Source organism: Protobothrops mucrosquamatus, unplaced genomic scaffold (genome assembly GCF_001527695.2).
Source record: "Protobothrops mucrosquamatus isolate PMUCROS unplaced genomic scaffold, P.Mucros_1.0 scaffold3055, whole genome shotgun sequence".
Lineage (NCBI taxonomy): Eukaryota > Metazoa > Chordata > Lepidosauria > Squamata > Viperidae > Protobothrops > Protobothrops mucrosquamatus.
In genome coordinates this window covers 74326-86458 of record NW_015389067.1, presented here as the reverse complement: position 1 = coordinate 86458, position 12133 = coordinate 74326, and the positions used below count along the sequence as shown (strand labels likewise).

Here is a 12133-nt window from a genome sequence, read left to right as displayed (position 1 = left end):
CAGCTGGTCCAGCTGAGCGGAGGCGGCACCACCCTGGGCTGGGAGCGATGGAGCCCGTGGACCCACAGGGTGTGTGTCTCTCTGTGTGTGTGGACACGAGGAAACAGGGGCACCAGGCTGGCTCCGAGGGAGGGGGCAGGGGAGCAGGAGACGTACGCGGGGGGCAGCTCCAGGGCGCTGGGCGGGGGGTTCCAGGTGTCCGGGTGTCCCAGCATCCAGTCCGACCACACCTTGATGCTGGGCAGGAGCTCCTTCAGGTCTGGCGGGAAAGCGGAGACCTTGATGTCGTCGTCCTCGGCCTCTCCCTGGGCCTGAGCCGACCCTGCTGGAAAAGAGGGGGGGGCAGGTCAGAGGGGCCCCCCCGGGATTGCCGAGGCAGCACCCGGAAAGCCCAGCCCAGGGGCTCCCCAAGGCTGCCCTCGCAAGAGCGCAATGGGCCCAGCTGCAGTCCCACCACCAGGCCGCTGGGTGGGGCCTGGGAAGTGGGGGCCCCTCCGCAGCCCCATTCGAGGGTCCTATTCTCCCCCCTTCCTCCCCCCCAGCTAAGTGACCCCTTAAACCTCCCTGGATCAGAAGGGGGGAGGAGGGTTTTTGAGTCTCTCCCTGACTGTCTATGGCAGGGGTAGGCCACCTTGGCTCTTTCATGACTCGTGGACTTCAACTCCCAGAATTCCTGAGCCAGCTGTGCTGGCTCAGGAATTCTGGGAGTTGAAGTCCACGAGTCATTAAAGAGCCAAGGTGGCCTACCCCTGGTCTATGGATTTCTTTCGGGATACTATCCGGGGAGTCCTTGGCTTACGACCGGCCTTGAACCTGCAATTTCTGTTGCTAAGTGAGGCAGTGGCTGAGTGACCACTTGGGCCCTTTTTGATGACCTTGCTAGCCCCAGTCCTTAAGTGAATCTGGCTTCCCCACTGAGTCCACCTGTCATAGGTTTGGAAAAAGGGGCAGGGGACACTGGAGTGGCCACCATTCCACAACGCCCGTTGCCAAGCCTCCGAATTTCCATCAGGTGACCATGGGTTTTTGTTTTTTTTTTGCAATGGTGGAAAGTGTGAAAAACGGTCGTAATTCACTTTTTTCCCAGGATAGACGTAACTTTGAATGGTCGCTAAAGGAGGTGTGTGTAACCTGAGGACCGCCTGCACTTCCTTTTCACAGACCGGATGTCAAATTCCGCCCAGAGTCACACGGATTCGGGCGGCAGCCCCAGGAATAAATACACACATAAGCAAACAAGCAAACTGGATTGTCTGCATATTTTTTGGGGTGTGTGAACCAAGTGACACTTTGCAATGCGGACAGTGCTCTGAGGGGGCAGGGAGCAGTGGGTGGGGGGCAGTGGAGAAGGTGCCGAAGGCTTTGGGCCCCCCCACCCAGGAGGAGGCTCCGAGGCACAGGGGTGCCAAGAGCCACAAGGCAGACGCACAAAAGGAGGAACCCCCCACCTGCCTTGCAGGTGCCAGTCCCAGAGAGAGGGGAGGTGGCAGGGCTCTCTGCCCTTACTTGGGGGGGGCAGCCCAGGGGGTCCCCGGGCACGCTTGGGGCTGGCTGTCCTCAGGCCTCTCCTGCCAGGCCAGCCACCTGAGAGCCACCCGTCTGGGTCGGGGAACATGGGCTGGGGGCCTCTTCCTCACGGAGGGGGGGGGACGAGGCTCCGGCTGCAGGGCTGGGCCAGGGCAAAAGGGATTTGGGAAGCCGGACGTGGCACACCAGGCACCCCAGGCCGCCACATTCAGGCGGACACTGAGCAGGGCAAGTCAGACGAACGCGGCAAAGTCTGCCCAGGTTTAGGGGCTGGCCTGTTGTGTGTGTGGCATCTGCCCCCCCCCCTCGGCCTTTCCAGCTCAACCCTGGCCCCATGCATGGGGAGAGGCCCTTCTCTCCCGGGTCCTGGAGAGGTTCCTGGGCAGGGGAGCCGAAAGCAGCCCAGAGGGATCTGAATCCCAAAATCTGCCCCCCCCCAAACACAACAAAACTCAAGAGAAGATGGCCTGGGCACATCTGCTGGGGGGGGGGTTTCCTCCCCAAGGCCGGCCCTCGCATCCCCCTCCTCGAGGCCAGGACCATCATGCTGAAAGGGGCCTGGACGGGCTGACCGGCATCTCCCCCTTGCCCAGAGTGATGGGGATAGCAGTGAGATTGGGGAGGGGGGGTCCCTGCAGCTGCAGCCCTCAGCCCCCCCAGAAGAAAAGTGCCAGATCCGCAGCCTGTGGGTCAAAGGCGCCCAGAGCAGCCCCTCCTGCAGGGATGCCCCTGTGCCCCCCCTGCGCCCCCCGCCTTACCTAGGGAGACCTCTTGGAGCAGGTGGGTGCAGCGCTTGACCAGGATGGCAAACATGGCGAGGCCCAGGGCGCAGGCCTGCTGCTGGATCACGGAGCGGCAGTCTTCGGACGGGCACTCTAGGGGACAAGCAAGAAGCTGCAGAGCAGGAGGGAGGGAGGGAGGGAGGGGGCCAAGCCTGGGGGTGCTGCCCCCCCAGGTGGGAAGGGAGGGGCTGCTCTGGCTGCGGGACTCCAGCCCATCCCATCGGCAAGTTCACCCCATAGAGGCCGCCAGCCCTCAGCTGCCCAGGCAGGAAAGGGGAGTAGTCCCCCCCCCAAGGCCCCACCCTGCACCCCAATGCTTCTCCCTCCAGGTCCCCCCTCGGGGTGCTGAGGTGGGGCATCCTGTGGGACTGGCAGGCTGCCCTGTTCAACTGCCTTCTTAGGGGCTGCCTGTCCTAAGGCCTTGGAGACTTGGCAAGGGATTCTTTAAAACCAGCCCTGCCAGTTGCCTTAAGATGGCAAAACCGGAGGGGGGACCCCGAGTAGCTCCAGAGCGCTCTGACCCCAAAGAAGTGGGGCAGGGACGGAGGCAGGAGAGGCGGTTCCGGCTGGGGACTCTTGCAGTCAACCATGTCGGTCTGTGAAGCAGCCGAGGGGGTGACGCACTGGGACCGTCCCCCAAAATATGGCCCGCAGTCAGCCGTGGGGGGCTTTGCATTACCGTGACTGCTGATTCGAACTCAAGGCAAGCACTCAAGATACGTTACGGGTCTACGGAGATTCTCCGTCCTCCAGGCCCCGAAGGTGCTTTTTCCCCAAAAGGCCACTGATGAACTGAAGAAGCTTCTTGGGTGAGAAGTGAAATGTTTTCAAGGAAAACAAACCAAGAAGGTCCAGTTGCCTTTGGGGGAAAAAAGCACCTTTGGGTCAAAAGTTGCCATTTTTTTTTAAAATGCAGAAAAGTAAAAAGTCAGTCCCTGGAGCTGAGTGCCAGGCAAGAGAGGGGGAGCGAAGGGAGAGAGGAGAGGGGCCGGAGCCTCGGAGGGGGCAGAAGGACCTTCACACTGGTCAAATTCACAAATTCATTCAGACATTCAGGTTTTTGGGGCCGAGACATGTTAACTCCCGAGTGTGTGCTCAGTAATCAACCAGCAACTGGGACAGACCTTCCAATGCAGTTATCGCACAATCATGGGGCTTCACCCAGGCTGGCAGCTTGCCCCCCCCCCTTTCCACCAGATGCAACTTCCGAGACTCTTCAAAGGGAGCCCCACATGGAGAAGCTTGCAGCAGTCAAGACAGGACATAATCTAGGCCTGGGCCTCTAGCCATCAGTGGGTGAAGGGGCAGCTACAGCTGGGATGCAAGGACCATCTCCAACATTAGAGGTTTTTAAGAAGAGACAGGACAGCCCTTTGTCTGAAATGGTATAGGGTTTCCTGCCTGAGCAGGGGGTTGGACTAGATGACCTCCAAGGTCCCTTCCAAGTCTGTTATTGTTATTGATTCCAGGAATTGCTGTTGCAGGTTGCCTCCAGAGATTGTGGGTGATCCATCACTGGGGGCTTTTAAGAAGAGACTGGACAGCCACTGGTCTGAAATGGGTTAGGGCAGTGATGGCGAAGCTTTTAGAGACTGAGTGCCCAAAAACTGCCCCGCCCCTGCCTCTCCTGCCCACAGGGCCACCCACCACCTCCACGGCCTGCCACAGATCACCCAGGCAGCCGAGCAGCATAATGGTGGCCACGCCCTCCGCCCGTGCCCCACAGCATCATCTGCGTGCAATGGGGCACAAGGGTGGAGTCTTGTCCCTGCTGCCTGGCTACCATGTCCTTGGCTGCGCTGTTTCATGTGGGCCGTGCCCAGGGGCGACTCTCCTCTCGGGGGGGCTGCTGGTGAGGAGGGGGCCACGGGGAGTGGTGGGGCTGGGGCGACGGCGTGGGTGCCCACAGAGAGGGCTCTGAGTGCCGCCTCTGGCATCCGTGCCATAGGTTTGCCACCACTGGATTAGGGTCTCCTGCTTGAGCAGGGGGTGACTAATAATAATAATAATAGTAAAGTTGGAAGGGACCTTGGAGGTCATCTAGTCCAACCCCCTGCTCAGGCAGGAAACCCTATACCATTTCGGACAAATGACTGTCCAGTCTCTTCTTAAAAACCTCCAGTGTTGGAGCATTCACCACTTCTGGAGGCAGGTTGTTCCACTGGTTAATTGTTCTAACTGTCAGGAAGTTTCTCCTTAGTTCCAGGTTGCTTCTCTCCTTGATTAGTTTCCATCCGTTGCTTCTCGTCCTGCCTTCAGGCGCTTTGGAGAATAGGTGGACCCCCCCCTCTTCTTTAGGGCAGCCCCTGAGATACTGGAAGGCTGCTATCATGTCCCCCCTCGTCCTTCTCTTCATTAAACCCTCAGTCCATGGACCAGTACCGGGCTGCAGCATGCCAGCAACCGGTCCACACAAACAAGCAAAGCCCCATCCGTGAGATGCAGGCAGCACCCCAAACCACGCACCTTCCAGTCCGTGGAAAAACCTCTCTCCACGGAACCGGTGATCCCTGGTGCCCAAAAGGTTGGGGGCCTCTGGACTAGAAGACCTCCGAGGTCCCTTCCAACTTTATTGCTATTATTATTACTATTATCATCATCATCTCCAGATGTCACCCCAAAAAGAGACAACTGGGATCCCCTCCCTTGGCACACTGGCAGAGGCGGAGGTGGGGGGTCTTTCACCCACAGACTGTTTCTTAGCACTTAAGGCCATTATTCTCCTTTGAATCTAATTTCCAACACCCACAAATTCAGGAGGGCTCCTTCCCCGGAGCAGCCGCCTCCCAAAGTGGAAACAGCCCCGTCTCTTGTGGTGCTCGGTCTTGGGGGGGGGGATCAGGCTGGAAACACCCCCTCCACAAACTCCTCCTGGGCATCTTTGGGGACACTGCAGGGGCTGAGAGACGGGGCTCCCCCTTTCCTTCTGAAAACTGCTTGGTGCCCGTTCCTCCGCTGACTCTGCCCACTGGGGGCCCCTCCTGCCTCCCAAAGGCCGGAAGCTGCTCTCCTGGTCCACACCGTGGCCAGCGGACGACCCAGAGGGGGACGGATGGCCCACCTGGCAGCCTTGGGGCCAGCAGCTGGACCGTGCCAGCTGCCAACCCTGCCCACCCGGGCAAGGGCCTGTTGTGGGGCCAAAGCAGCCTGCGGGAGGGGAGGCTTCCTTCCAGCCCCCCCGGCACCAGGAGCAGCACTTTCCAAGCCAGGGCCTGGGACTTCCGGCCGGCCTGGGGTCCGGGCCAGGTCCCGGCCTGGGCTCTGCCAAGCTACCTGGGCCGCCGTTGGGCTGCAGAGTCTCCTGGTTTCCCAGAGAACAAAATATTCGTGGAAAACATAAACCAACTGTCGTCAAAGCTGTCGGGTCTCAGGAAACGGATCGGCCGGGAGAAGGTGGCCATGTGGCCGGATGTTATGCGATTCTAATTAGCGCTGTACATCTTTCAGCGGGAGCGGCCGCCAGTGTCCGCTCGCTGGGAAGCAGGGCAAGGCCGGCCTTGTTATTGTAACTGTCAAGGAGCCCCGAAGCCCATCAGCGCCCCCCCGGGGGGGGGGGAAGCGAGGAGCGCTTCAGGCCCTGCCCAGCAGGGGGCGCTGGAGGAGGCACCTCTCGGCCAGGAAGGAGAGGGGGGGCGGAGGGGGGCCAAGCCCGGACCACTCCCCCCCTGGCCTGGGGGTCCGATAAAGAGGAGGGCTCTCAAGCAGAGAGGAGAGACAATCCAGCCCTCCCGGAGGAGGAGGAGGAGGAGGAGGAGGAGGAGGAGGAGGAGGTGGTTTACCAGACCATCAGTGCTAGCAGAGAGGGGGGTTTGGGGAATGGAGGGGGAGAGGAAGAAGAGGAGGAGGACTGTGGGGTCCTGGGGGCTCTCTGAGCGTGGTGGTTTTCTTGCAGACGTCTCATGACCCAACTAGGGAACGTCATCAGTCGGGTCATGAAATATCTGCAAGAGGAGGAGAAGGAAGGAGGAGGTGGAGGAGGAGGAAGAGGAGGTTTGGAGGAGGAGGAGGAGGAGGAAGGTTCCCAGCCGGGAGCACCTTCTGCAGGCTGACCACCCGCGGATGCTGCTTGGCCTCCACTGGACCGTCCCTCCCTGCTCTCGACAACAGATGGACACAAGATAAGATCCGAGGCGAGGAGGACCCCCTACCAGAGAGAAGGGCAGCAGGGGGGGAAGGGGGGGCGATGGGCAGAGGAAGAACTTGGGGCAGGCCTGACTCCGTCCTCACCCGCAGGGCCAGGGCAGCGTCCGGCACCCGAGCATCCAGCCTGCCCCTGGCCCCCCCTCCCGAGTGGCCCACAGTCCCCCGTTGCTGGGGTGGGGTCTCCAACTCTGCCGCTCTTCAAACGGATCTCCCCACCATCAACCCCAGCCCCGTGCAGGAGGCCAGCCCCGATGCCAGGGGCCAACCCGACCGGGCCCCCAAGGAGCCCCCTAACCCGCCCCCACCCCAAGCCCAGCTGCTTCTCATTCTGGCAGGGCCTCCCCGCCTGTCCAATTTGGGGAGGGGGGTGGGCGGAGGAGCCGAAGGCTGCCAAAACCGGGGAAGGAGCAAGGAGGAGCTGGGAGCTCCCCATGGAAGCCATCAGACACTCAGCACTTCATTTGTTTCATCCCAGGCCCCCCTCCCCACCGCCCCCACCCCAAGTGCGGCTCTCAGCTCCGGCCCTGCGCTCCGCTCTGACGTCATGGCCAGGAAGCAGCTGCAGAGCGGAGGAATCCCCCCCTGGCATCGCCCAAGGGCCGGGGGGGGGTCTGCAGGAGAATGTCGGGAAGGCCACCATCGGCCGGCCGTGCCCGGGAGGAGCCGCTGTGCCCTTGGACTGCCTGGCCAGGATCTGGGCCCCGTCCGCTCCCCCCACCAGCCCTCCCTGGAGGCTGCCCCCCCCGGCTTCCTCTCCCCCAGGCTGCCGAGCGCAGGATGCCGCCACCCTCCGACCTGCCCGCGCACACGTAGATGCGGCTGGCCTCTGCTCCGGAGGGCACGCTCTGCCCGGGCAACGGAACCAGCGCAGCCTTTTCCCGGAAGAATGTGTGGAATCAGGCTCCCATTTTTAGAACATGTTATTCCCAGAAATTTCCTGCAAAGGCTCCGGGAGACATGCTGAGAAGCCATTTCCACACGCTGCGGGCAGAAGGCCGCGACGGAGCAGGGCCTGGCCGGGCAGCGGGCATCCTGGATGCCAAGGGACCCTCCCGCCAGCCCCCCAATCCAAGCCGTCTTGAACGGCCAGACCAAGGCTCCGGGGTCCTTTTTTTTTTTTCATTGGGAGGGGCCCCTGACCCAGTAGTCCCGGACTTACAACAGTTCATTTAGTGACTGAAGTTACAACAGCACTGAAAAAAGTGACTTACGACCATTTTTCACACAACTGTTGCAGCGTCCCCAGGGTCACGTGATCAAAATTCAGACGCTTGGCAGCTGACTCATACTTATGACGGTTTGCAGCGTCCCTCCCCCAAGTCATATGATTCCCTTTTGTGACCTTCTGACAAGGTCAATGGATTCACTTAACGGCCTGGTTGCTCACTTAACAACTGCGGTGATTCACTTAACTGGCTGTGGCAAGAAAGGTCGTAAAATGGCACAAACTTCATTCAACCAAGGTCTCGCTTAGCAACAGAAACCTTGGTCGTAGGCCGAGGTCTGCCTGTATTGGTAAATAATAATAAAGTGGTCGTCAAGGAGGGAAAGCCGACACGTCCACTGGGAAAAGCAGCAAAGGCATCCAAGCCCCCAATAAGGCCCCTCCAATAAGCCCCCCCCAATAAGACCCCGTCCTCTTAAAAAGGATGGAATCCTGCAGGGGGGGATGCAACCTGTGTGGGCCATTTGCACACACACACCTGAGTTTTCAGACACCCCATCTGCAAAAGAGCCACATTTCAGTTGGCCTCTGGGCTTTGGGGTGCAGCTGGGAAGCCCCCCAGGCACCCGCCTTTCTTAAAAGAGGAGGAGGAAGAGGTGGAGGTGGAGGAAGAGGGGGACTGTGGGGTCCCTGGGGCGCTCTCTGAGCTGGATGGTTCCCTTGCAGACGTTTCATGACCCAACTAGGGAATATCATCAGTGCTGGAAAGGAGTGGAATGCCGGGAGGAGGAGGAGGAGGAGGAGGAGGAGGAGGAGGAAGATGACTGTGGGGTCCTTGTTGCTCTCTGAGCTGGGTGGTTTCCTTGCAGACGTCTCATGACCCAACTAGGTAACATCATCAGTGCTAGAAGGGAGGGGAATGCAGGGAGGAGGAGGAAGAGGATGATGATGATCATTGTGGCGTCCTTGTTGCTCACTGAGCTGGGTGGTTCCCTTGCAGACCTTTCATGACCGAACTAGGGAACATCATCAGTGCTAGAAGGGAGAGGGTTCTGCAGAAATGGAGGAGGAAGAGGAAGAGGAGGAGGAGGAGGAGGAGGACTGTGGGGTCCTTGGTGCTCTCTGAGCTGGGTGGTTCCCTTGCAGACGTCTCATGACCCAACTAGTTAACATCATCAGTGCTAGAAGGGAGGGGGTTTTGCAGAAATGGAGGAGGAAGAGGAAGAGGAGGAGGAGGAGGACTGTGGGGTCCTTGGTGCCCTCTGAGCTGGGTGGTTCCCTTGCAGACGTCTCATGACCCAACTAGTTAACATCATCAGTGCTAGAAGGGAGGGGGTTTTGCAGAAATGGAGGAGGAAGAGGAAGAGGAGGAGGAGGAGGACTGTGGGGTCCTTGGTGCCCTCTGAGCTGGGTGGTTCCCTTGCAGACGTTTCATGACCCAAACTAGCTGACAGTGATGATCAGACAGAGCAAGAATCTCTCATTTCTACGATTCTCTGATTGCCCTTTATTATTTTCCTTATTTAATACCTGTTTGCATTTTGACTTTCACATGGTGGGTCCACCTGAGGGGAGAGCCACCACGGCCCGGCCTCCCTTCGTGCACCCCCCTCCCCCAGCAGACAGCCCAGAGGTCGGGGCCTCTTGACACTTCACAGAAACCACAAGAGCAATTCTCTGGCAGCAACCCTGGCCTTCACACGCGGCCACAGAGTCATTTGCAGTGGCTGTTTTGAATATTGGGTTTTTTTTAGTGCAATTTCACTTTTGGTTTCAATCTTTGCAGCCTCCCCAGGTCCGCCAAAGGGAGACGGGCAGATCTCTTCAGCAAATGCAAAGCAGGCAGCACTGAGGGGCTCCTGGGCACCGCGGGCAGGGAGGTGCCAGGGCCTCTGGGGCTGTTTTACGCCCACATGCAGTGCTGGGGGGGGTCTGCTGGGGAAACAGCAGCAGGAGGTGGGCGCGCTCTGCCTCCCTCAGCAGCTCTAGACGAGGGAGACACATCCGCCAGGCGCCTGCCCCACGCCCGGGCAAGCCGGCTGATTCTTGCAGAAAGGGTTGGGGGTCCTGGGGGCTGGGGAGAAGGGGAGGCCTGGCCCCACACCTTTCCCGACTGGCCAAAGGGAAGCAAAGCAGGACAGCCACCGCCTTGGGCAGGGGCCTCTGCCCCCTTTTGAAAAGAAAGCGCCCCTCGGGGTCCCACCATTTAGAGCAGGGCTGATCAAGAATCCAGGACGGCCGGACCCCTCCTCGGCCGCCAGTGGGCTACAGACCCCAGGAGCAAAGGGGTGCCAGGAGCAGCTCAGGGGCCCCGGGAAGGACACTGAGGGGGGAGCCCCATCCCCTTGGGGGCCGTGGCAGCATTCCGCTCTGCACATGGGCAGGAGCCAGAGGAGCCGGGAAGGGCCGGGGAGGCCATTCCAAGCCAGGTTTCAGTTTCGGCTCTGACCAGCAGCTGAGCCTCCCCCCTCCCTCCCCCCGGGCGGGCGCACGCACGAAGGGCTGGCCGGCCTGCCGGCCGAGTAAACTATTTTTTCCTAAATTTAACGCCAGCATGTCTGTGTTTGGAAACCCTGAAAGCCCATGTTGTATGGTTTACTGCGCTGGAAGAGGTGCCAGCAGAGTTTCAAAGGAAGGGAAGTGTACAACTGTTTCCTTTCAAAGGCTTTTTCCAATGGGATCCATTGAGGGAAAAGGCTGGAACTAACTAAAACATGATTAAAAACTGCTACGGAGAGAGGGACGGAAAAAGATAGAGAAGGAGAAGCCCAACGCGGGGCAGAAAGGAGGAGTGGAAAAGCAGCAGACCCCCCCGCCCCTCCTCTGCTGGCCGAGAGGGGGGGCCAGACAGCCTTTGCCCCACTCTGGGATCAGGGGACCGCTGATGGGCACACAGGGACCCAGCGGCACTCAGAGAGACCCACCCACAAGCGGCCCGTCCTTCCTTTTCCAAGCTCTTCGCCAGGAGAGAACCCCCCCCCCCGGTCTTGGCCCAGCTGCCCACGGGCAGGCTCCGACCGAAGGCCCGGCAGCGCAGAAGGACAGGCCGCCCCTGCAACCATCGCTTGGGGTCAAGTTCAGGCAGGGGCCCCGCCGAGGCCATCAATCCAGCCCCTCTGCAGGGAACGGGCTCAAAATGCTGCCCAAATATTCTCCCGAGAGCCCCAGAGGTGCCCCGGCATGGGCCGCCCGCTGCCGTCCCCAGCCACGTGTGAGTGCTCGGCCTCTGAGGTTAGAAAAGGGCATCCTTCCACACCTGTAAGTACACAACCTGGAGCGGCTGCGATGCCCCTTCCAGGTTTTCCTTCCCCCTACGAAAAGTCTCGTTCCCTAGAGCCTGGGCCTCTCCGTGGCAAGCAGGGCACCAGGGAAGCGGCTGCAGGACAGCGGCCGGACAATGCCGGAGCAAGGGGGCACGGCCCGTGGCTCTCCTGCGGCGGGGCGCCCTGTGGCCAGGAGGGATCTGCTCGGCCGGGCCTCAGAAATCGGTGGGCGCTCAGGGCCGCCCCCTCTGCCCGTGGCCCTCCTCCAGGGCGGCCTGGGAGAACGGCAGCCCCCTCCCCGGGCCGTGGGACGGAGGGGCAAGAGGGCCCAGGGATGGGAGTTTGCGGCGCTGCTCCTCCGTGCCTTGAGGATGGCTTGGCTGCGGGCTGCAACACACATGTGGAAGGATGAGGGGAAAAATAAACAGCCAGACAAAAGAATGAGGAGGCCCTGCCAAGTCCAATCGAGCAGCCCCCCCGCCCCCCCAGTTGAAAGGCTGATCAAGCTGAGAAAGCACAGAGGGCTTGGAAGGCACGGCATCCTTTCTTCCCCGGCCAGCCCCAGACACCCTGGAGGACGTGCACCGGCCGGGCACCCGCCCACCCTCCCACCCGCAGCCAGAATGGGGGGTCCCCAACTGCCCAGTGGGTTCCCTGTATCTCCCCTGTCCTGGGTTTTTTTTAAAAAAAGGGAGGGGGACACCCATGGACCCCATTTTGTAGTTGGGGACCCCTCTGTTCTGGCTTCTGCTGAAAGGGACCCAGTCCCGGGATGCCTCTGGTGGACCAGGGACCCCAAAGGGCCCAGCCATCCCCCCCAAACCAGGAAAGGCTTAAAAGCCCTGGCTGGGAGGGAAGTCCTCCTGGGGGTCTGTGGGAGGGAGAGAGAGAGAGAGAGACCCCCCACCTGCTCTCTCCTTCCAGCGGAGGCAGCTCTGGGACAACCTGTCTCAGTGCCCCTCACCTGGTGGCCGGGGTTCAGGTCCGCGGCCAAAGAGACCCTCCCGGCTTGGGGGTGCCTGGCGGATGATGCTGGGAAGGGGGGGGCGCAACACCCCCCCCCAGACAGCCCAGGCAGCCCAAGCGGCCACCCCTGGTTCACGACCAGGATAACTTCCATTTGCAAGTTAAGTGGCTCCAGCTGCCATCAGAAGGAAAGTGAAGGGGAGCTGCAGAGGAAAGTCAGCCCCAGAGTTGGTAGGAAGGCCAGCAACCACACCAACACACACACACACAAAAGTGGGAACACAACT

The 12133-nt window shown here is 60.6% G+C and overlaps 1 protein-coding gene across 1 annotated transcript in view; it reads right to left on the bottom strand.

Moving 5' to 3' along the window:
• Positions 1 to 152: 152 nt before the first annotated feature.
• The window catches only part of LOC107296967 (telomerase-binding protein EST1A-like), a gene marked incomplete at its 3' end in the record, with an annotated part of 48203 nt that continues 36222 nt past the window's right edge, over positions 153 to 12133 (bottom strand). The window contains exons 11-12 of the mRNA XM_015826323.1: positions 2286 to 2402; positions 153 to 325 (exon numbers count right to left, since the gene is read on the bottom strand). Of these exons, the coding sequence (XP_015681809.1) occupies positions 153 to 325; positions 2286 to 2402 (290 nt within the window). The remainder of the gene's footprint in view (positions 326 to 2285; positions 2403 to 12133) is intronic.